The sequence below is a fragment of the Indicator indicator genome, chromosome 1, assembly GCF_027791375.1.
Source record: "Indicator indicator isolate 239-I01 chromosome 1, UM_Iind_1.1, whole genome shotgun sequence".
Taxonomy (NCBI): Eukaryota; Metazoa; Chordata; class Aves; order Piciformes; family Indicatoridae; genus Indicator; species Indicator indicator.
In genome coordinates, this window is record NC_072010.1 from 519359 (window position 1) to 543519 (window position 24161).

The 24161-nt window shown below is 51.1% G+C and overlaps 1 protein-coding gene across 1 annotated transcript in view; it reads left to right on the forward strand.

Moving 5' to 3' along the window:
- Window positions 1-655: 655 nt before the first annotated feature.
- The window catches only part of FCHSD2 (FCH and double SH3 domains 2), a 244621-nt gene continuing 221115 nt past the window's right edge, over window positions 656-24161 (forward strand). The window contains exons 1-2 of the mRNA XM_054385172.1: window positions 656-676; window positions 6062-6159. Coding sequence (XP_054241147.1) covers window positions 656-676; window positions 6062-6159 — 119 coding nt within the window. The remainder of the gene's footprint in view (window positions 677-6061; window positions 6160-24161) is intronic.

The following is a 24161-nucleotide window of genomic DNA, read 5'->3' on the forward strand; positions in this document are numbered from 1 at the left end:
CCTCCGTAACCCCCTCCCGCCGCCTCCTGCCTCTCTTATGGCGCCGCCTAGCGGCCGCCGCGGCCCCTGCTCGGGGCGTGTCCTCGCTGCTCCTCTCCTCCCTCTATGGCGGCCGCTCAGGGCGGCCCTGAGGCCTCTGCGGGGCGGGCCGCAGGCGGGGAGCGCGTCCCCTCAGCGGGGCGCTCCCGAGCCGTGCTCCGCTGTCTGCTCTCCTGCTTGTCGTTGTTTTTTATTTTATTTATTTTTTTTTAATTTTTTTTTTCTTCTCCTCCTCCCGAAGTCGCTCCCCCACTCCTCCTCCTCCCGCCTCAGTCCCCGTCCCCGCCTTCCTTCCAGCGCCTCCTTTCCCTTCCCCGCTCCCCCAGGGCTGGGTTTCGGGACGCTGCTCTCGGCGCCCGCCCGTGAGGAAGAAGCGGCCTCACCTCAACCCCTCCTCCACACACACACACACACACACACACACACACACATACACACACATACACACACAACACCCTCCCTTCCCTTCCCTCCCCATCCCCGCTCCTCCCGCCGACCAGGACTCGCCCCGAGCCGGCAGGGAGACCATCGCTGTCCGCTCCTCCTCCTCCTGCAGCGGGGGCCGCATCCTGCTGCCGAGGGGGAGGGAATTGATGTGGAGACCCAGCGCAGCACCATGCAGCCCCCGCCGAGGAAGGTGAGGAGGCTCCCGGGGGAAGAGAGAGGGTGCTGGGGCTGGCGGGGAGCGGGGGAGGCCGAGGGTTGTTTGGATTCGAGGTGGGGAAGGCTGACCGCGCTGGGGTTGATCTGGGGCAGGGTGGTGAGGCCTAGGGGAAGGGGCTGAGGGAGGTGGGGAGCGGGGGTCTGAGGGCACGGGTGGTGGTGGCGGCGGCTGGTGGGGCGGCAGGTTGGGCGCCGCGTTGGGTTGTGCAGTGGTGGAGTCTGAAGGTGGGTTAGGAAAAGCGGAGCAAGTGTTGGGGGAGAGGGGAGGTGTGAGGCACGGCGGGGGTCGTGGTGAGGGTCAGCAGCAAGGTGGGAATGGCTGGCGGGGGCAGAAGGGGGATTGGAAACTGGGTGTGTGGAGGGGCCGCGGGGGTGGTGGGGATGGGATGGGTCCAGCTGGAGGAGGTGAGCTGCGGAGGTAGAACAGGGCATGAGGAAGGGCTGGTGAGGAAAGGGGTGCCCTTGGGCAGCGGGTGGAGGGTGGCCGTGGCTGGGCCACCTCCGTGCTCCACGGAGCTTCTCCCACTGAGGGAGAACAGTGGCTGGGGAGGGCTGGAAGAGGAGGGCAGCGGCTGGGGAGGGCTGGAAGAGGAGGGCAGTGGCTGGGGAGGTCTTGGCAGCGCACAGAGGTGCTGAGACAGCTGTGCTGGTTGTGGGGTGCTGCCAGCTGTGTTCTGGGGTGCTGCGCTGGGTCGATGGAACAGGTTGCCCAGGGAGGTGGTGGAAGCCTCATCCCTGGAGGTTTTGAAGGCCAGGCTGGATGTGGCTGTGAGCAACCTGATCTAGGGTGAGGTGTCCCTGCCCGTGGCAGGGAGTTGGAACTGGCTGAGCCTTGAGGTCCCTTCCAACCCTGACAATTCTATGATGCCAAGGGGAAGGGGCTGGTTGTCTTGGAACAGAAGGTCATGTCTGGAGTTGATGCAAGGGTGCAGGCTATCCCAGCACGTATCAAGAACCCCTGTAGCCAAAAAAATGCAACATATGTGTGATGGGAACAAGCTGCAGTGGGGAGGGTTGTTTGGTTTTTTTTTTCAGTGTGTCCTTGCTGGCCATGGGAATATGAGGTGCTGTGCTTTAGGGGGAGGTCCTTTGGGAAGAGACATGAGGAGGTATGTAGGGTTTTGGATAATAAAAGGTGGTCCTTAGTGTGGCTTTTCCATGTAGGCAGGTTGTTAGCGGGCAAGGCTTGAGCTGTGGTAGGGTTTTGAGCTGTGTGTAAGTCCTGAGATTTTACTGGGGAGTTATTTTGAGGGTCGTAGGCAATGGGGAGAAGGTGAAGCAGATCTCAGCATGCAGAGCTGCTCCTTTGCAGGCACCATGGAAGGGAGTTGTGTGGTTTTTGAGATCTGTGTGTGTGTATTACGGATTCTTTGCGATGCTGCCCGGCGAGGGTGGTTTGGGTCCTAACCATTGACAGTCTCCATGGTTGGAGCTCACCCCAGATGTTTGAGATTCCCTGTGTGACGTTGAGGTGGCTCACCCAGGGGACTGCAGGGGTTTGCTGGGTGAACAGACTGTGGAACAGTGACTGGGAGGGGAGGAAGATTTGTGAGGGAGCATAAACAGAAATCCCTTGTCATCCCCCGAGCTCCCCAGTAGCCCTGGCAGGCAGCTGCAGTGAAGATCTCTGCTTGGCTCATTCCTGCTTCTCGACCTCTGGTTTTGTGGCTGGACTCTGCTTTTGTTAATTCTGCTTTCTATTTTAGTTTTGCATTTGCTGCTTTATTTATGCTCTGTGCCTTGCCTGTCATTCTTTGCCTATATTTTTTTTTTGTTTGTTTCATTTAGAGATTATTTCCATGACAAGGGATCATCTTGTGTGGGTTTATTTATTTTGAGTAGGGTTTTATTGTTTTGGAGTTTTTTTGACATACAGATAAGCCCCCAAATGCTGAAAGTTCATGTTAAAAATAGAGACTTTTTCTGCTTCAACTAAATGTGTGTTGGCTTTTGGTTTTGGGTTTTTTTTTTTTGGTATCTTGTGAAAAACTTCATCTTTATAGAATGTGATTAAAAGGTCCCTGTTGCTGGGGGGTGGTTTCCAGTGTTGAAATTGAGGAGGCTTTTGCTAGCTGATGAGATTTAGGTTGGGGTTTTTTGTTGCTTTTTTTTTTCACCCTGGGTAGCCAAGAAGAGGAAGATCTGTGTCTTCCTCTCTGAATTTTTCATCTCTCTTCCCCCATTACAGTAACTGTTTGGCATTTCTGTCCTCATGAATGCATAATGTCCTCAGATCTGCTGGTGATCTGTTTTGTTGTGGCTTTTTTTTTTTCCCCCTTCAGGCCAATACATGAATTCCCTGTGAACACCAGAGGATTTAAATGCCAAGACCTCTTGTTTTATAAAAAACAGAACAAAACAACCCCAAAGATACCTTTCCAAAATCAAATCATTCCTGCTACCTGTGCTAATGGTGCCAGTTACCTGCCAGCTACCTGCTTGAGCAGAGAGGCTGGGCTAGGTGATCTCTAGAGATCCCTTCCAACCTCCTGCATTCAGGTGGGATTCAGGTTCCCAAAGTGGTGAAATTTTAGCTTCACACTCCCAGTGGTTGAAGGAAAATTACAGCAGTCCTAAAAATGGTGAACTTGGGAAGCCTTTTAGAGAGGGCACAATCAAAAAAACAGCTTGATGTTTCAGCTCTCTCTGAAAGGTAACAGTTGTAGGACAGTTTAGTCAACGTCAGAGTTTTGTGATTTCCATTGAAGTGCCCAATGCATATCCTGTGAGTTCATAGAGCCACGAATCAGAGAATGGCTCAGGTTGGAAGGGACCTCAGAGATCATCTACTCCAACCTCCACACCACGAGCAAGGACACCTCTCAACTACACTCAGCTGCTCAAGGCCTTGAGCACCCCCAGCCAGGAGGCAGCCACAGCCTTCCTGGGCAGCCTGTGCCAGACTCTCACCTCCCTCCTGCTGCAGAACTTCTTCCTCAGCTCCAGTCTAACCCTGCTCTGCCTCAGCTTCAAACCCTTCCCCCTTGGCCTGGCTCTAGACTCCCTTAGCCAAAGTCTCTCTGCAGCCTTCCTGCAGGATCCCTTCAGCTCTTGCAAGGCAGCTCTGAGGTCCCCCTGGAGCCTTCTCTTCTGCAGGCTGAACACCCCCAGCTCCCTCAGCCTGTGCTCAGAGCAGAGCTGCTGCAGCCCTTGGCTCAGCTTTGTGGCCTCCTCTGGCCTCCCTGCAGCAGCTCTGTGTCCCTCTTCTGCTGGAGGCACTAGAACTGGAGGCAGGATTGGAGGTGGGGTCTCAGCAGAGCAGTATTAAGGGGCAGAATCCCCTCTTATTTCCCCCCTGTGGCTTGCATTTTCTTTTTGGTAGGCAAAGCTCTTGTTGCACACAAGCAACCCTACCTATTTTTTTGGAATAAAATCACACTTCTGTTAATGTTTGGGCATAAGCTTGAAGTTCTTGCCATGTCAACCTCATGAAATTCAGCAAAGCCAAGTGTAAGGTCCTGGACACGAGTTGGGACAATTCCAAGCACAAATCCAGACTGGGTGGAGAATGGATGGAGAGCAGCCCTGTGGAGAAGGACTTGGGGGTGCTGGGGGGTGAAAAGCTGGAGATGAGCAGCACTGAGCACTGCCAGCCCAGAGCCAGCCCTGTCCTGGGCTGATCCCCAGCAGTGTGGGCAGCAGGGGCAGGGAGGGGATTCTGCCCCTCTGCTGTGCTCTGCTCAGACCCCACCTGCAGTGCTGGGGCAGCTCTGGAGTCCTCAGCACAGCACAGCCAGGGAGCTGCTGGAGCAGGGCCAGAGGAGGCCACAGCCATGCTGGGAGGGCTGGAAGCCCTCTGCTGGGAGGCCAGGCTGGGAGAGTTGGGGGTGTTCAGCCTGGAGGAGAGAAGGCTCCAGGGAGACCCTCTGGTGGCAGCTTTCCAGGATTTGTAGGATCCTCCAGGAGAGCTGGAAAGGGACTTGTTGCAAAGGGTGACAGGATGAGAGGTGATGGCTTCAAAGTGGAATAAGCTGGATTTAGATTAGACATTAGGAAGGAATCTTCCCTATGAGGGTTGGGTGCAGTAGGTGGCACTGGAACAGGTTGCCTGAGGAAGTTGTGGAGGCTTCAAGCCTGGAAGTGTTCAAGATCAGGTTGGCTGAGGACTTGAGCAAGCTGGTGTAGCAGGAGGTGTCCCAGCTGATGGGAGAGGCTTGGGACTAGGTGATCTTTAAGTTCCCTTCCAATCTACACCAGCCTGTGATTGTGTCTGCAGTGTGAGCCTGGTGGGGTGACAACACTTCACTGAAACCAGCCTTAGGGATGTTGCAGGGGGTTAAGCTGCACTTCCTAGTTGAAAATTTGAACACAGGGTTAAATGTGCAATTTCAAAATTGGTGAAGGACTTGAGTTGATTTCTAGATGATCTCCAAGGTCCCTTCCAGCCTAAAACCATACCATGAACCTGTGAGACCTCATAGTGGCCTTCTGGTACTTGAAGGCTACAAGAAGGCTGCAGAGGGCCTGCAGTAAGAGGACAAAGGGCAATGGTTTGAAATGAGAGGAGATTTAGATTGGATGCTAGGAACGAGTTCTGCACCATGAGGCTGGTGGAACACTGCAACAGGTTGCCCAGGGAGGTAACTGAAGCCCCATCCCTGGAGATACTCAAGGTTCTGAGCAACCTGCTGTGGTGATCATAGAATCAGTCAGGATTGGAAGGGACCACAAGGCTCAGCCAGTTCCAACCCCCCTGCCATGGCCAGGGACACCTCACACTACAGCAGGCTGGCCAGAGCCTCATCCAGCCTGGCTGCAAACACCTCCAGGGATGGAGCCTCAACCACCTCCCTGCACAACCCATTCCAGGCTCTCACCACTCTCATGGGGAAGAACTTCTTCCTCACCTCCAGCCTGAATCTCCCCTCTTCCAGCTTTGTTCCATTCCCCCCAGTCCTGTCACTCCCTGAGATCCTAAAAAGTCCCTCCCCAGCTTTCTTGGAGCCCCCTTCAGATCCTGGAAGGCCACAAGAAGGTCACCTCAGAGCCTTCTCTTCTCTAGACTGAACAGCCCCAACTCTCTCAGTCTGTCCTCAGAGCAGAGCAGCTCCAGCCCTCTGCTCATCCTGGTGGCCCTTCTCTGGACACCTTCCAGCATGTCCAGATCCCTCTTGGAACAGAGGCTCCAGAACTGGATGCAGTACTCCAGGTGGGGTCTCAGCAGAGTGGAGTAGAGGGAGTGATGTCCCTGCTAACTGCAGGGAGGTTGGACTTAGATGACCTTTGGAGGTCCCATCCAACCCAAACCATTCTCTGCTTCTTATGATTTTATGAATTGTTCCATTTCATGTCGAAATTTGCCTTCAGACCCTGGAGAAGATAACTGTGGCCTGTGTGGTGTTTTGTGCTTTGCTTGTAGGTGAAAGTTACACAGGAGCTAAAAAACATCCAGGTCGAGCAGATGACAAAACTTCAGGCCAAGCATCAGGCAGAATGTGAGCTCCTCGATGATATCAGGTAAGTTTTTGCTCCTAAATTTCTTTTTTTTTTTTTTTTTTTTTTAAGATCCATTTTCTTTTTCTTTCTTTCTTATTTATTTATTTATTTATTTATTGTTGCTGTTGGATGAACACTGGAGTTACAAAACTTCAGGAACTGACGATGGAATTTCCTCTTTGGATTTCCTGCTTTTTTTTTTTTTTTTTTTTTCTTTTTTAGGCTGTTAAAAGTTTTGACACAGCTGGAAATTATAACTGGAGCTAACACAATGCAAAGCAGTTTTGGTGTTTTTTTTTTTTTTTTGTTTGGTTTGTTTGGTTTGGTTTTGTTTTTTTCCTCCTTTTTTCTGGGGGAAACCTTGAAAACAAAAGTCACAAACAAAAAGTGTTGGGCTTTTCAGCAATATTTTTTTTCTGTTTTGGTTTTGGATGTATAATAGACTTAAGGCTTTGATTTACCCCTTGTGAGAGGCTGCTAAAATGACTAAAATATTTTAAATCCACTGATGATTTATGTCTTGCTGGACAGAAAGATCTGGCTAGATCTAGAGAGCTTTGAATAGCTCTTTAAATTACATCTAAGATAGTTTTGTTTTGTTTTAACCAGAAACTTATATTTGCATTTGTAATTGGAAACTCTGAGCAGATTTAAGATCAGTAGTGGGTCTAAGAGGAGGACACAGAGAATCAGGGGGCTGGAGAACCTCCCCTAGGAGGACAGACTTAGAGAGTTGGGGTTGTTCAGCCTGGAGAAGAGAAGGCTCTGAGGAGACCCCATAGAGGCCTTCCAGTAGCCTGAAGGGGGCTACAGGAGAGCTGGGGAGGGACTTTTTGCAGGTGTTTGTAGGGATAGGCTGCAAGAGTTGGGGCTGATCAGCCTGGAGAAGAGAAGGCTCCAGGGAGGCTTTGGGGTTGGACTCGATGATATTCAGAGGTCACTTTCAGCTCCTAACATCCTGTGGTTCTGTGAGACCTCAGAGCAGCCTTCCAGTACCTGAAGAGGGCTACAGGAGAGCTAGGGAGGGACTTTTGACAAGGGCTTGGAGTGACAGGATGAGGGGGAATGGATTGAAGCTGGAAGAGGGGGGATTGACACTGGAAATTAGGAGGAAATTCTTTCCAGTGAGGGTGGTGAGACACTGGAACAGGTTGCCCAGGGAGGTTGTGGAGGTCCCCTCCCTGGAGGTGTTCAAGGCAAGACTGGAAGAGGCCATGAGCAAGCTGGGCTGGTGGGAGGTGTCCCTGCCCATGGCAGGGGGTTGGAACTGGATGAGCTTTTTAAGTTCCTTTCCAATCCAACCCATTCTGTGAATCTAGGGAAAATCTCCGTGGCATCAGTTGTGGGGGTTGTGTTATTCATTTTACCTACTGTGACTGCATCATTTGACGTGAAAAGTTTGCTTTTAAACAAATCTGGTGTCACTTTAGAGAGGATGAATGATTCCATTTGCAGAGGAGCAATTTCTGAGATGGTTCTTCTGTGAAATGTTCAGCACTGAGTCCACCTCTGTCCTGTTCTTTTTGGTACTGTGTTTGTGGAGGGCCACAAAGATGAGCCAAGGGCTGCAGCAGCTCTGCTCTGAGCACAGGCTGAGGGAGCTGGGGGTGTTCAGCCTGCAGAAGAGAAGGCTCCAGGGGGACCTCAGAGCTGCCTTGCAAGAGCTGAAGGGATCCTGCAGGAAGGCTGCAGAGAGACTTTGGCTAAGGGAGTCTAGAGCCAGGCCAAGGGGGAAGGGTTTGAAGCTGAGGCAGAGCAGGGTTAGACTGCAGCTGAGGAAGAAGTTCTGCAGCAGGAGGGAGGTGAGAGTCTGGCACAGGCTGCCCAGGGAGGCTGTGGCTGCCTCCTGCCTGGGGGTGCTCAGGGCCAGGCTGGATGAGGCCTTGAGCAGCTGAGTCTGGCTGAGAGGTGTCCCTGGGCATGGTGTGGAGGTTGGAGGAGATGAGCTCTGAGCTCCCTTCCAGCCTGAACATCAATTATTTAAATGAGATGTCTTGCTTTCTGTGTAGGTAAGGTGCAAACGTGTTGCCTATGACAGGTGACACATTGTTTGTCTCACTCTCATGGTGTCCTCTCATAAATCAGAAGGTGGAGGCTTGAGCCTTCTTTTCTTCTTTGGTGGGTGTTGGAAATGTTTTTTAGCATGGCCAAGATCACAGCTTTCATTTCCTTGAATTGAAATTAGTGGCTGTGCAGTGCTGTAAGGAGCAAATGCTGAGTGATAGGTAACAGACTGATCCAAAGAATGTTTCTCCCTAGACAGAAGCTTATTTTTAGGGCTTATAGACCAGGAGCTGGTCTTCTAGTCCAGGTGTTGTCAGAATCATAGAATTGTTGAGGCTGGAAAAGACCCTGAAGTTCATGGAGTCCACTATCAGCCTTGCACTACCAAGTGTGTGGCTAAATCATGTCCCTCAGCACCACATCTCCACAGCTTTTAAACCCCTCCAGGAATGGGGACTCCACCACTTCCTTGGGCAGCTTGTTTCAGGTCTTGACAACCCTTTCAGGGAAGAAATTGTTCCTTGTGTCTAGCCTAAAGTTGCCAGGACAGAACTCAAGGCTGTTTCTTCCCATCCTATCACTTGATAGCAGGGAGAAGAGACCAAGCCCCACCTGGCTCCAACCTCCTTTCAAGGAGCTGTAGAGAGCTATAAGGTCTCCCCTCAGCCTCTTTTTCTTCCAGTTCCCTCAGCTGCTCCTCACCAACCCTGTTCTCCAGACCCTTTACCAGCTTCATTGTCCTTCTCTGGATCCACTCCAGCACTTCAATGCCCTTCTAGGAGTGAGGGGCCCAAGCAGGTGGGGGTTGGGCTCTTCTCCCAGGCAACCAGCACCAGAACCAGAGGACACAGTCTCAAGCTGTGCCAGGGGAAGGTTAGGCTGGAGGTGAGGAGAAAGTTCTTCCCAGAAAGAGTCATTGGCCATTGGAATGTGCTGCCCAGGGAGGTGGTGGAGTCACCATCCCTGGAGGTGTTCAAAAAAGCTTGGATGTGGCACTTGGAGCCATGGTTTAGTTGTCAGGAGGTGTTAGGTATTGGGCAATAGGTTGGACTTGATGATCTCTGAGGTCTTTTCCAACCTGGTTGATTCTGTGATTCTCTGATTTGAGGTGAGACCTCACCAGTGCTGAGTCCAGGAGGATTTCCCCTGCACTCAGCCCTGGTCAGGCCACACCTTGAGTGCTGTGTCCAGTTCTGGGCTCCTCAATTCAAGAGAGATGTTGAGATGCTGGAAGGTGTCCAGAGAAGGGCAGCAAGGCTGGGGAGGGGTCTGGAGCACAGCCCTGTGAGGAGAGGCTGAGGGAGCTGGGGGTGTTTAGCCTGGAGAAGAGGAGGCTCAGGGCAGACCTCATTGCTCTCTACAACTCCCTGAAGGGAGGTTGTAGCCAGGTGGGGGTTGGGCTCTTCTCCCAGGCAACCAGGGACAGAAGGAGAGGACAGAGCCTCAAGCTGTGCCAGGGGAGGTTTTGGCTGGATGTTAGGAGGAAGTTCTTCACAGAGAGAGATTTGCCATTGGAATGTGCTGCCCAGGGAGGTGGTGGAGTCACCGTCCCTGGAGATGTTCAAGAGAAGCCTGGATGAGGCACTCAGTGCCATGGTCTGGTTGCTTGGATAGGGCTGGGTGCTGGGTTGGACTGGATGAGCTTGGAGGTCTCTTCCAACTTGGTTGATTCTATGACAATCTCTTCCCTAGTCTTGCTGGCCACACTATTCCTGATCCAAACAAGGATGCTGGTGGCAATTTTGGCCATGTGGACACACTGCTGTCTTACCTTCATCCTTACTTTTTGGACATCTGAACCAGGTGATGCTGCTCAAGTCCTGGTTTTACCATTTCCCATGCTCATGACCACTGGAGTCTGTATTGTGATGAAAGGTATTATAGAATCAGTCAGGGTTGGAAGGGACCACAGGGCTCAGCCAGTTCCAAACCCACTGCCATGGCCAGGGACACCTCACACTACAGCAGGCTGCCCAGAGCCTCATCCAGCCTGGCTGCAAACACCTCCAGGGATGGAGCCTCAACCACCTCCCTGCACAACCCATTCCAGGCTCTCACCACTCTCATGGGGAAGAACTTCTTCCTCACATCCAGCCTGAATCTCCCCACTTCCAGCTTTATTCCATTCCCCCCAGTCCTGTCACTACCTGAGAGCCTAAAAAGTCCCTCCCCAGCTTTCTTGGAGCCCCCTTCAGATCCTGGAAGGCCACAAGAAGGTCACCTCAGAGCCTTCTCTTCTCCAGATTGAACAGCCCCAACTCTCTCAGTCTGTCCTCAGAGCAGAGCAGCTCCAGCCCTCTGCTCATCCTGGTGGCCCTTCTCTGGACACCTTCCAGCATGTCCAGATCCCTCTTGGAACAGAGGCTCCAGAACTGGATGCAGTACTCCAGGTGGGGTCTCAGCAGAGCTGAGCAGAGGGGGAGAATCACCTCCCTGGCCCTGCTGGCCACACTTCTCCTGCTGCAGCCCAGGCTCTGCTTGGCTCTCTGGGCTGCAAGTGCACATTGACAGCTCCTGCTGAGCTTCTCATCCCCCAGCACCCCCAAGTCCCTCTCCTCAGGGCTGCTCTCCAGCCAGTCCCTGCCCAGCCTGCATTTGTGCTTGGCATTGCCTCCACCCAGCTGCAGGACCCTGCCCTTGGTCTTGTTGAACCTCCTGAGGTTGGCTTGTGCCCAGCTCTGCAGCCTGGCCAGGTCCCTCTGGATGGATCCCTTCCCTCCAGCCTGTCCAGATCCCTCTGGATGGCATCATAAACATTTGTTAGCCTGTGGCTACTAACCCAGGAAAAAATGAAGATATTTGGCTTCAAATATTTTTTTCTCCCATGTAATTTAATTTCAGCAGTGAATTTAATTTGTCCATTTTAATGTTGTGGATTAAGGAGCTGGGTTAATATATTTAATCCACTACCAGAGTCACTAAACATAGCCAGACTGACTCTGTTCAGTTTCCTTGTTGTTGGCAGAACCCCTGCCTGGATTTACAGATTAAACATTTCTTTAAACATGGAATGATGTGAATGGGACATGACAGCTCCATCCTGGCAAGGATTTGCTCTGACAGCAGATACCAAACGAGGAGACGAGATGAGAATTTAGGCTAAAAAAGCCAAAACCTTTGCTGGGAAAAAAAACAAAACAAAACAAAACAAAAAACAAACAACCCAAATCCTCTGATTTTGGTTTGTGATGCAGAAGCCTTTTAATTGCACTGAGTTGTGAAGGGAGGGGCAGGGGGGAAGGGAATGTGAGGTTTGAAGGCTTGAGAGTGTGCTGGTCAGCTTGTGGCATGAGAAGCTGGCCAGGAGCAGGCAGGGTGAGCTTGCAGCACAGAAGGCCAAGGGCAGCCTGGGCTGCAGCCAAAGCAGTGTTGGCAGCAGAGCCAGAGAGGTGATTCTGCCACTTGGCTCTGCTCTGGGGAGACCTCAGCTGCAGTGCTGTGTGCAGCTCTGGAGCCCTCAGCACAGGAAGGACATGGAGCTGATGGAGAGGCTCCAGAGGAGGGCCAGGAAAATGCTCAGGGCTTGGAGCAGCTCTGCTGTGAGGCCAGGCTGAGGGAGCTGGGGGTGTTCAGCCTGGAGAAGAGAAGGCTCCAGGGAGACCTCAGAGCAGCCTGCCAGGACCTGAAGGAGGCTCCAAGAAGGCTGCAGAGAGACTGTTTGCAAAGGCCTGCAGGGACAGGAGGAGAGGCAATGGCTTCAAAGGAGAGCAGAGCAGATTTAGATTGGATGTGAGGAAGAAGTTCTGCCCCAGGAGGGTGGTGGAACACTGGCACAGGTTGCCCAGGGAGGTGGTTGAGGTCCCATCCCTGGAGCTATTGAAGGTGAAGCTGGAGAGGGCTGTGGGCAACCTGATCTAGTTGGGGATGTCCCTGCTGAGTGCAGAGGGGCTTGGACTGGATGAGCTTTGGAGGTCCCTTCCAGCCCAGACCATTCTGTGGTTCTGTGACACTGGTGTGACAAGTTGGGTGTCACCTTTGTCATCCCATTACTCATTCCTACAGGACTGCATTCAGGGTATGAAGCTACCATGCTGCTGGAGTGTTCTGGAAGGCAGTGCTCACTGGAACCAGACACACAGAGAGCACCTTTTTGTCTGTGGAATGAAGATTTTTCTAGGAACCACCCTGCTGTTACCCAGGAGGATTCAATTTGAGCCAAAGGCTGTTTGTTTAGTGAGGCCTGAGTGAGTTTGGGTCCTTCTGGAGCACTTTTGTGGATTGATAGAATGGTTTGGGTTGGAAGGGACCTCAAAGATCATCCAGTTCCAACCCCCCTGCCATGGGCAGGGACACCTCACACCAGATCAGGTTGCTCAAGTCCTCATCCAGCCTGGCCTTGAACACCTGCAGGGAGGGGGCATTCAAAACCTCCCTGGGCAACCTGTTCCAGTGTCTCACCACCTTCACAGGCAAGAATTTCTTCCTCATCTCCAGTCTCAATCTCCTCTCTTCCAGCTTCAATCCATTGCTCCTCATCCTGTCACTCCAGGCCCTTGCCAAAAGTTCCTCCCCAGCTTTCTTGTAGCCTTCTTCAGGTACTGGAAGGCTGCTTTAAGGTCTCCCTGGATCCTTCTCCAGGCTGAACAGCCCCAACTCTCTCAGCCTGTCCCCATAGGGGAGGTTCTCCAGCCCTCTGATCATCTTCATGGCCCTCTCTGGACCTGCTCCAACATTTCTGTGTCCTTCTTGTGCTGGGAGCAGCAGAACTGGACACAGTGCTCCAGGTGGGGTTGTCTTGAGAGCAAAGTTGAGGAGGAGAATCACCTCTCTTGATCTGCTGGTCACACTTCTTTTGATGCAGCTCAGTACTGCAAGACTCCAACTTCATGCCCTTGTGTTATGCTGCTCTGAATTCTACAAACTTCAGTACTGTGGTGGCCACAAGAAACTCTTGAGTATGTGGTTTGCCAGGTAGTGATTATATAAGTGTCTTTTAAAATGTGAAATGATTCCAAAGAATATTAAATTATATTAAGTGAAGGCAAAAAAAATTAGCATTGGAATTAGGTTGGAAAAGACCTCGAGTCCAACCATTAACATTACCAAGACTGCTGCTAAACCATGCCCCTCAGCACCTCATCTCCATGACTTTTCAAGCCCTCCAGGGATGAGGATTCCACCACTGACCTGGACAGCCTGTTCCAGGGCTTGACAGCCCTTCTGGGGAAGAAATTTTTCCTTATGTCTACCCTAAACCTCCCCTGATGCAACTTGGAAGTAATTTCCTGTCATCCAATTACTTGTTCCCTGGAGTAGAGACCAGCCCTCACCTGGCTCCAAGCTCCTTTCAGGTTGTTGTAGAGAGCCAAAAGGTCTCTCCTTCATCCTCCTTTTTCTCCAGGCTCAACACCCCTCAGTTCCCTCAGCTGCTCCTCACCAGCCCTGTTTTCCAGATCCTTCCCCAGCTTTGTTGCCCTTCTCTGGCCACACTCAATCACTGAAGGTTTCTCTTGGAGTGTGGAGCCCAAAACTGAACTCAGGATTTAAGGTGTAGCCTCACCTGTGGACAGAGGGACAATCACCTCCCTTGTCCTGCTGGCCACATTCGAATCACACACTTGATACTTACAAACCATCCTGTGGAGGATTTAAACCTCTTCATTACATTTCTTTGTATCATTGCAGCTCAGTTTTGTATAGAAGGAAAAAAAATTTGGGCACAGGGAAGAGATCAGAAGGTTCTCTGGTGAGTTCCAGCAGAGCACATCTATTGTCTGGTAGACCAACAGAAGAGTTTTGGCAGCCTACCAGATCATAGACATAGTTGGCATTCCAATAGCTTTGATATCTTTATGGAAAGCTGAGCACTCTTTGAAATGTTTGTGGTTTGAAGGCTTGAAGTTTGCCATTTGGAGGGAATGAGGAACTCTGAGCTACTCTTCAGCCTGGAGAAGGGAAGGCTCCAGGGAGACCTCACAGCAACCTTCTAGTACCTTAAGGGAGCTACAAGAAGGCTGCAGAGGGCCTGATTGCAGAGGCCTGCAGTGATGGGATGAGGGGCAATGGATTGAAATGAGTGAAGAGGAGATTTAGATTGGATGTTAGGAACAAGTTCTGCACCATGAGGGTGGTGGAACACTGGCACAGGTTGCCCAGGGAGGTAGCTGAGGTCTCAGCCCTGGAGATACTCAAAGTGAGGCTGGACAAGGTGCTGAGCAACCTGATCTAGTTGGGGATGTCCCTGCTTTTTGCAGGGGGGTTGGAGTGGATGAGCTTTGGAGGTCCCTTCCAACCCAGACCATTCTATGATTCTACTGTGTATTCCAAGTGGGATCGTTCCTGGTCAGGGTTGAGGTGTGTAGATCTAACTACCTTTTTACTTCATCTCCTTGAGGGCTGTACATAAACAAACCCAGCAGGTTTATTTAAATCTAAAAATGTGTGTTTGTCTTGAGTGATAATACAGTTGTGCTCAGGTGGCCAAGAAGACCAACAACATCCTGGCTTGGATCAGCAGTAGTGTGGCCAGCAGGACCAGGGCAGTCATTGGCTCCCTGTACTCAGCACTGATGAGCCCACACCTCAGGTCCTGGGTTCAGTTTTGGGCCTCTTACTCCAAGATGGACATTTTGGTGCTGGAGCAGCTCCAGAGAAAGACAATGAAGCTGGGGAGGGGTCTGGAGAACAGGGCTGGTGAGGAGCAGCTGAGGGAGCTGGGCTGTTTAGCCTGGAGAAAAGGAGGCTGTGGGGGAGACATTCAGCTCTCTACCACTTCCTGGAAGGAGCTTGGAGCCAGGTAGGTGTTGGTCTGTTCTCCCAAGTAGCAAGTGACAGGACAAGAGAAAAGAACTCAGGTTGCACTGGGGGAGAGTTAGGTTGGATATTAGGAACAATTTCTTCACTAAAAGGGCTATCAAGACCTGACCCAGGCTGCCCAGGGCAATGGTGGAGTCTCCATCCCTGGAGGGATTTAAAAGCTGTGGAGATGTGGTGCTGAGGGCCATGGTTTAGAAAGGAGCTTGACAGTGCTGGTTGATGGTTGGAGTCACAGATTCTATTGGGTTAGAAGGGACCCTCCATGGTCATCTTGTCCAACCACTCTGCAGTGACCAGGAACATCTCCAACTAGATCAGGCTGCCCAGTTCTACCTCTCTGCTCTGCTCTGCCCTGCTGAGAGCACAGCTGCAATCCTGTGTCCAGTTTGGGGCTCCCCAGTTGAAGAGAGACAGAGAGCTGCTGGAGAGAGTCCAAGGGAGAGGCAGGAGGATGCTTAGGGGACTTGAGCATCTCCCCTGGGAAGAGAGGCTGAGAGGCCTGGGGCTGTTTAGTGTGGAGAAGAGAAGGCTGAGAGGGGATCTGATCAATGTCTCTCAATGTGTGAGGGGTGGGTGTCAAGGGGAGGGGGCCAGGCTCTTGTGGGTGCTGCACAGTGATAAGCCAAGGAGCAATGGAGACAAACTTGAACAGAGAAGGTTTCAGCTCAACAGGAGGAGAAACTTCTTTGGTGTGAGGGTGACAGAGCCCTGGAGCAGGCTGCCCAGGGGGGTTGTGGAGTCTCCTTCTCTGGAGCCTTTCCAACCCCAGCTGGATGCATTCCTGTGCAGACTCCCCTGGGTGATGCTGCTCTGGCAGGGGGGTTGGACCTGATGATCTCTGGAGGTCCCTTCCAACCTCTGAGGTACTGTGACACTGTGAGTCTGATCTTGCCTCAACCACATCCCTGGGCAGCCTCTTCCAGTATTTTTATCACTGTATCTTAAAGGTCTTTTCCAGCCTACAGGATTCCATGAGGCTCACTTTTGTGTGTAAGGATATAGATTGACTTCTTGGGGACCAGGAAGAAAGGACAGCAGGTTCTAATTGAAAGCATACTTTAGACTTGAACAAAAAGTACTGCTGGTGGTGGTGGAGTGGAAACTTCTCCTGGGAGTTGAATGATTTCTTGAAATAATGTAGAAAAAGTCTAATATCCATTATAAGAAAAAAAAATTGCAAATCTCAGGCTTGCAGAGAGTCTCTGCTCTGTGGGAACTGAGGAGCAGGAAAGCTGAAGGATCTTTTTCATGACTTGACAAGACTTGAAGGAAAAAAAATAGTGTTAGCAAATAGGTTTAAAAATACATTTCTGTTTAGAAGCTAGGAGTTGGCTCTTTGTGTTGCCTTTCTTCATCCTGGCTGACTGGGGAATTTGTGGAACAAGTGATTCAGGAGGCTTTTAGGATTGTTGGCTCAGTTTGAGCCCTGACATCTGTTTATCTTCTGGAGCTCACTGAAGCTACTGTAGCCTTTCATCTGGTAGATCTCCTAGCAGCTTTCCAGTACCTGAAGGGGGCTACAAGAAGGCTGCAGAGAGACTGTTTGCAAAGGTCTGCAGGGACAGGAGGAGAGGCAATGGCTTCAAAGTAGAGCAGAGCAGATTTAGATTGGATATGAGGAGCAAGTTCTGCCCCAGGAGGGTGGTGGAACACTGGCACAGGTTGCCCAGGGAGGTGGTTGAGGTCCCATCCCTGGAGCTATTGAAGGTGAGGCTGGAGAGGGCTGTGGGCAACCTGATCTAGTTGGGGATGTCCCTGCTGAGTGCAGAGGGGGTTGGACTGGGTGAGCTTTGGAGGTCCCTTCCAACCCAGAGCATTCTATGATTCTATGATCTCTGCTGGGATTGCTTTCTGCAATCAGGATGGAGAAAGAGGTTTTGCCTCCCTGAAAGGTAAATGTGGACTTTGGCACCATGAACCAGAAATCTTTCAGAGTTTCTTTGTGGCTTCAAGTACTTGGAGAGGGACTTTCCCCAAGGGTGTCTAGCAACAGTACCAGGAGGAATGGTTTGAAGCAGAGGGGGAGGGTAGGGTTAAACAGGATCTAAGGAGGAACTTCTTCAGTATGAGGGTCATGAGACTCTGAAATAGGCTGCCCAGGGAGGCTGTGGATGCCTCTTCCCTGGAGGTGTTCAAGGCCAGGCTGGATGCAGCCTTGAGCAAGCTGGGCTGGTTGAGAGGTGTCCCTGCCCATGGCAGGGGGGTTGGAGTAGGTGATCTTTATGGCCCCTTAAATCCTGAGCCATGCTATCATTCGTTGTATCCACACCTGACTGCTTTTAATGGCTTCAAGTTGAGCCAGAAGAGATTTACTTCTGCACATTAGGGAAGAAAAAAAAAATCCTTAAAAGGTCCAGGAACAGGCTGCCCAGGGAGATGGTGGAGTCACTACCCCTGCAGGGCCTGAAGAGCCATGTAAATGTCCAGAGAAGGACAATCTTAGAATCAGTCAGGGTTGGAAGGGACCACAAGGCTCAGCCAGTTCCAACCCCCCTGCCATGGCCAGGGACACCTCACACTACAGCAGGCTGCCCAGAGCCTCATCCAGCCTGGCTGCAAACACCTCCAGGGATGGAGCCTCAACCACCTCCCTGCACAACCCATTCCAGGCTCTCACCACTCTCATGGGGAAGAACTTCTTCCTCATGTCCAGTCTGAATCTCCCCACTTCCAGCTTTATTCCATTCCCTCCAGTCCTGTCACTCTCTGATAGCCTAAAAAGTCCCTCCCCAGCTTTCTTGGAGCCCCCTTCAGATCCTGGAAGGCCACAAGAAGGTCACCTCAGAGCCTTCTCTTCTCCAGACTGAACAGCCCCAACTCTTTCAGTCTGTAAGACAAGAAATCTGGAGAATGGCCTGGAGAAGAATTCTTACAGTGGGAGGCTGAAGGAACTGGGGTTGTTCAGTCTGGAGTAGAAGAGGCTAAGGGGAGACCTCATTGCTCTCTACAACTCCTTGAAATGAACTTGGAGTGAGGTGGGGGTTGGTCTCTTCTCCCTAGGATCAGGTGATAGGAGAGGAAATGGCCTCAAATTGTGCCAGGGGAAGGTGAGGTTGGAGATGAGGAAGAATTTCTTTGCTTCCAGGGTGGTCAGGGATTGGAAGAGGCTGCCCAGGGAGGTGGTGGAATCCCCACCCCTGGAAATGTTCAAGAAAGCTGTGGCCATGGCACCTGGGGCCATGGTTTGATGGCCATGGTGGTGTTGGGTTGATGGTTGGACTTGATGATCTCAGAGGTATTTTCCAACCCAAACAATCCCATGGTTCTGTGGTTAGGTGTGGTGCTGAGGGACATGGTTTAGTGGTGGACTTGGTGGTGTTGGGTTAATGTCTGAACTCGATGATCTTGGAGGTTTTTCCAGCCTAAAAGGATTCTATGATGGAGTTGATGATCTTGGAAGGTCTTTTCCAACCAAAACAATTCTCTGGTGTTCTGATGGGTGGCAGTGAGTAAGTCCCACGTAGCAGTCTGAAATTGACTTTGGCTTGCTGGGCCATGGGCATGGTCCCCTTTGGCATGTGTGCAGGTGTCTGCAAGCCTGTGCAGAAGTCTGTAGGAGCCACAGTTTCATTCCATTGGCTATTTCTGTGTTGTCTTTAAATGCTATCAACTTTCTGAAGGGCTTGGGTGATGCTTGCTTTACCTTGAAGGTTATCTTCAGCCCTTCTTTTCCAAAGAGCTTTATCTGCCTTTGCAGTTCATGTTAGTATTGTCTAAAATGTCTTCATAGAAACCTCTTCACTTTCATGTGTTGCCAACAATGATGGGGTTGTGGTTCATGGCTAGTTTGCTCTGCTCTGGAGCCTGGACCACTGCTGAAGGGCTGCTTTGCTTGCCAACTATTTCTGCTGTCTCCCTGTAGGAGCAGAAGGATGGGTGAGCCGTGGATTAGGGAATTTACCCACCTGAAAGTGGGTCCAGAGGATAGCACCAAGATGGGGGTTGGACTAGGTGACCTTTGGAGGTCCCTTCCAACCCAGACCATTCTATGATTTTATGATCAGAGGGCTGGAGAACCTCCCACGTGGGAACAGACTGAGAGAGTTGGGGCTGTTCAACCTGGAGAAGGCTCCAGGGAGACTTTGAAGCAGCCTTCCAGTACCTGAAGGGGCTTACAAGAAAGCTGGGGAGCAACTTTTCACAAGGGCTTGTGGTGACAGGACCAGGGGCAGTGGATTGGAGCTGGAAGAGGGGGGATTGAGACTGGAGATGAGGAAGAAATTCTTGCCAGTGAAGGTGGGGAGACACTGGAACAGGTTGCCCAGGGAGGTTGTGGATGTCCCCTTCCCTGGAGGTGTTCAAGGCCAGGCTGGATGAAGCTTTGAGCAATGTGGTCTGGTGGAAGGTATTAGAACTAGATGATCTTGAAGGTCCCTTCCAACCTAAACTGTTCTATGAGTCTATGAAATCAAACTTTCCCCCCACTCATCTCCCCAAAATCAGTCCATTCCCTGATCCAGCTTGCTGCATGGCTACTAGAATTGAGTGGTAGGAGGAGTGAGGACATGAGGAAGGAGAGGGGAAAGCAAGACAGGTTCATGTGGGATTCAAGGCAGTGCATAAGCACAGCCTGGAGAAAGCCCAGCTGCTGCTTTGTGAATGTCAGAGCTGTCAAAGCCACCTTACTTGTGTCTTAGCTGATTTTCTGCTGGTGAGTGTCTTGATCCTGCATTGCTTGATCATTTTCAGGCAGTTTATTGTATGCTGTCTTGAAGGAGGATGTAGAGATTGCCTGATTTCCTGGCTGAGATGGAATAGCCACGCAGTCATTCTGCTTGAAGGGGCCCAAATTCACTTTTTCAGCACTTTCAGCTAAAATCATGGTATAAAAGGGTTTGCCAGAACCATGAGCTTAGAAGCTTTCTGTGCTCCTCATAAGAAAATACATTTATGGATACAGAGGGACTTTTTAGTCGGATAGTGATAGACCTAGGGGGATTGGATCCAAGCTGGAGGAGGGGAGATTTAGATTAGTCTTTAGGAAGAAGTTCTTCCTCATGAGGGTGGTGAGACACTGGAACAGGTTGCCCGGGGAGGTGGTGGAAGCCTCCTCCCTGGAAGTTTTTAAGGCCAGGTTGGATGTGGCTCTGAGCAACCTGATCCTAGTGTGAGATGTCCCTGCCCATGGCAGGGGGGTTGAAACTAGATGATCCTTGAGGTCCCTTCCAACCCTGACAGTGATTCTATGATCTCAGATGGTGGTGTCCTGTCAGCTGGGCTGTCTGTTGCTGCTGCTCTGCTGATGTGCAGCAAGACTGGATGTGGAGCCTGTGAGTGAGGGAAGAAAGAACTTGGTGGGAATTCAGGTTTGTGTTCCCATTCTGAGGACACAGCACTTCCTAGACGTCTGCAACTCGGTGTCTCAGTCCTGTCATAACAAGTCTGAGGGAACAGCACAGGAACATAGGGGAAAAAAATAAAACAAGAAGAATCAAAGCATGAATGAGTATTTCTCTGCAGAGAGCTGGTTGCTGCTGGTTGTAACACGTCGGTGTGTGTGCTGAATTCTGCTCCCCTGAGGACAGCTGCCTGCAAGCTTTTGCTGTGCTCGCTGGTGGAATTTGACTGTGCTGCTGGAATCTCCCTGCTGATGTTGCTGGGTTCATGATAAGGTTTAGGGCAGCTTTGGCTGCAAGTCAAGCTGCTGAAGTTGAAACTTTGGCTGGTTCTGGGTTCAGGAAGGACAGGGACTTGCTGGAGAGGGTCCAGCAAAGGGCTGCAGAGATGCAAAGGGGATTTAGAATCCTAGAATCAGTCAGGGTTGGAAGGGGCCACAAGGCTCATCCAGTTCCAACCCCCCTGCCATGGCCAGGGACACCTCACACTACAGCAGGCTGCCCAGAGCCTCATCCAGCCTGGCTGCAAACACCTCCAGGGATGGGACCTCAACCACCTCCCTGCACAACCCATTCCAGGCTCTCACTATCTGAACATCTCTGATGAGGGAAGGCTGAGAGAATTGTTTTTTTTAAGTCTGGAAAAGAGCAGAGTGGGGGGAAGTTCATCAATGTTGATCAGATGAGTGTCAGGAGGATGGGACCAGGCTTTTCTCAGTGGTGTCCAGTGACAGGACAAGGGGTAATAGGCAGAAATTCAAACACATCTAAACATGAGGGGGAACTTCTTTAATTTAAGGGTGGCAGAGCACTGGAAGAGGCTGCCCAGAGAGGTGGTGGAGCCTCCATCTCTGCAGACATTCAAAAGCCTCCTGGACACGTTCCTTTGTGACCACCTCTAGGTGAACTTGCCTTGGCAAGGGGATTGGACTTGATGATCTCCAGAGGTCCCTTCCAACCCCACCAATCTGTGATCCTGTGCAGTTCCAGGTGTGAATACAGCAAATCTAACACAGCAGCTACAGTGCAGCTCACTGAACAGATACTGGCTTAGGGCAAAGTCTCATCACAGCATGGAGAGAGCTGCACAGGGATAGGTAACTGGGAAAGTGTAAAGGAATGTAAAGCTGCCTGGTGGATAAAGGACCTGAGGGTGCTGGTCAACAGCTGGCTGAAGATGGACCAGTGTGTGTCCAGGTGGCCAAGAAGGCCACCAGCATCCTGGATTGGATCAGCAGTAGTGCCCAGCAGGAGTAGGGAGATGTATTAGGAACTGGTGAGGCTGCACTTCAAATCCTGGGTTTTGTTTTGGGCTCCTCACTCCCAAGTTCATTGAGGTGCTGGAGTAGGGCCAGAGAAGGGCAAGAAAGCTGAGGAAGGGTCTGGGGATCAGGGCTGCTGAGGAGCAGCTGAGGGACTTGGGGTTGTTCAGCCTAGAGACAAGAAGGCTGAGGGGAGACCTTCTGGCTTGCTGCTACTCCCTGCAAGTAGGTTGGAGCCAGGTGGGGCTCAGTCTTTTCTCCCAGATAAGAAGCAACAGGACAAGAGGAAACTCCCTCAAGTTGCCCCAGGGGAGATTTAGGTTGAATATCAGGAACAATTTCTACACTGTATGAGTGGTAAAGCCCTGGTCCAGCCTGCCCAGGTGGAGTCCCCATCCTTGGAGGGATTGAAAAGCTGTTGAGGGACATGGGTTAGTGGTGGGTGTGGTTTAGTGGTGGACTTGGCAGTGCTGGGTTGATGGTTGGACTGGATGATCTTGGAGGTGTTTTCCAACCTCAGGTATTCTCTGATGTGCATTTCTGTGTGTATAAAGCCTTATGAGTTAGGATGCCACGAGAGATTCTGATAAAGGAGGAGAAAGCTTTGCTTTTTCTAGCCTGAGGCATGGTGGTAGTGAGGAGTTCACCTTTTCTTCCTGTTCTTTCTGGTCTCCAGCTGCAGGGAATGCAGCTTGGATATTCTTGAGCCTTGTATTGATCTCCAGGGCATGTTTGCCCCTGGCTGGGGGTTATCTGAGAAAGCCTTTCTTCTTCAATTCCTCTTTGCAGGAGGAAGTCACCTCCCTGCTCACAATTTACTCCTTCGTCGTCACCTTTCCTTTTTCCTTCAAGGTCACTCACTCCAGCAGATGTGATGCTCACTTCTGCTGTTTGCAGCTTTATTTAAGTAGGAGGAGATTGATTTTTCTTCTGTGCTCACAGGTTCTGAAATCTGCAGCCTGCCAAGAAGAAGCAGGAAAACTCAAGAAAATGATTCCCAGTGCTGTTTGAGTCTGGGTTTGACTCACACTTGGGAAGACTTCCCCTGTGCAACCAGTGGGTCTTGAGGCTTAATTTTTTTGTCTTTAAAGCTTACACTTTTCTGAGGAGTTGGTGCTGTTTCCTCTTCAGAGTAGCACAAAATGGTTTGAAAGGGACCTTTCAAGGTCATCTTGTCCAACTCCCCTGCAGTGAGCAGGGGCAACTTCAACAGCTTCAAGGATCTTCAACTAAATCAGGTTGCTCAGAGCCTCATCTAACCTACCCAGCTCTTAGCTGCTCTTTCCCAGCACCAGTGAGTGTTCTGACTTCTTGGTTTATTTTTTCCTCCCCCTCAGGCTCTGTTAATTAGCTGAGGGGTCACAACATAATTATGGAACTGTTGAAGTTGGAAGAGCCCTTTGAGATCATCAAGTCCAACAGCTCACCTAGAGCTCACAATCCCACTACTGCTGCTAGGTCATTACCACTAACCACATCCCTCAGCACCACATCCATGCAGCTTTTGAACACCTCCAGGGATGGGGACTCCACCACCTCCCTGGGCAGCCTGTTCCAGTGCCTGAGAACCCTTGCTGGGAAGGAAGAGTTCCTAATATCCAACCTGAATCTCCCTGGCACAGCTTGAGGCTGTTTCCTCTTGTCCTGTCACTTGTTGCATGTGAGAAGAGACCAACCCCCACCTCTCTCCAGCTTCCTTTGAGGTAGTAGAGGGTGATGAGGTCTCCCCTCAGCCTCCTCTTCTGAATCACACAATCATAGAATGGTTTGGGTTGAAGGGACCTTTAAAGCTCATCTCCTCCAACCCCCCTGGAGTCAGCAGGGACATCCCCAACTAAATCAGGTTGCTCAGACTTTGAATGTCTCCAGGGCTGAAGACTAAACAACCTCAATTCCCTCAGCTGTTCCTTGTGTTCAGGGCCCTTCACCAGCTTAGTTGCTCTTCCCTGGACATCCTCCAGCACCTCAATATCCTTCTTGCAGCAAGGGGCCCCAATCTGAACCCAGGATTCTTGACTGTAAGATTAAATAAGAAGAAATCCCAGATTTTTTTTTGAGAGCAGTTCTGCACTCCCTATAAAGCTACCACAGAAGCTGTGGTCTGGGCACGTTACCTGTAATTAGGCAGCCTTTTAATGAGATGCTGACATTCTTGGCAGAATTAAAATCTGGTGATGTTTTGACTGGAACTGTTTGAGGGAAGCTTGGAATGTAGTTTAAAAAAAACCCCAAACACAAAAAACGCCCCAAAAAAACCTCCAACAACCCAATCCTGTGGCTTACTGGGTGTGGAAGTCCCAAGTTTTGAGTGAGGAAGGGGGGGGAAATAAAAGTAGTTTCAGTATAAACACAGCCACAGTGTGATGATTCAGGTCTGACTTGGCACAGTGCATTGAGAGATGGGCCACACTCTTGCATTGCAGGATCACAGGTTGCCAGGGGGTGGAAGGGACCTCAGGAGGTCATTGAGTCCAGCCCCCACTGCCAGAGCAGGACCATAGAATCTAGTGCAGGTCACACAGGAACACATCCAGATGGCTCTTGAAAGTCTCCAGAGGATTCTCCACAACCTCTCTGGGCAGCCTGTTCCAGTGCTCTGTGACCCTCCTCTTATCCTTGGCAGAAGAGACCAACCCCCACCTCACTTCAGGTTCACCTCAGGGAG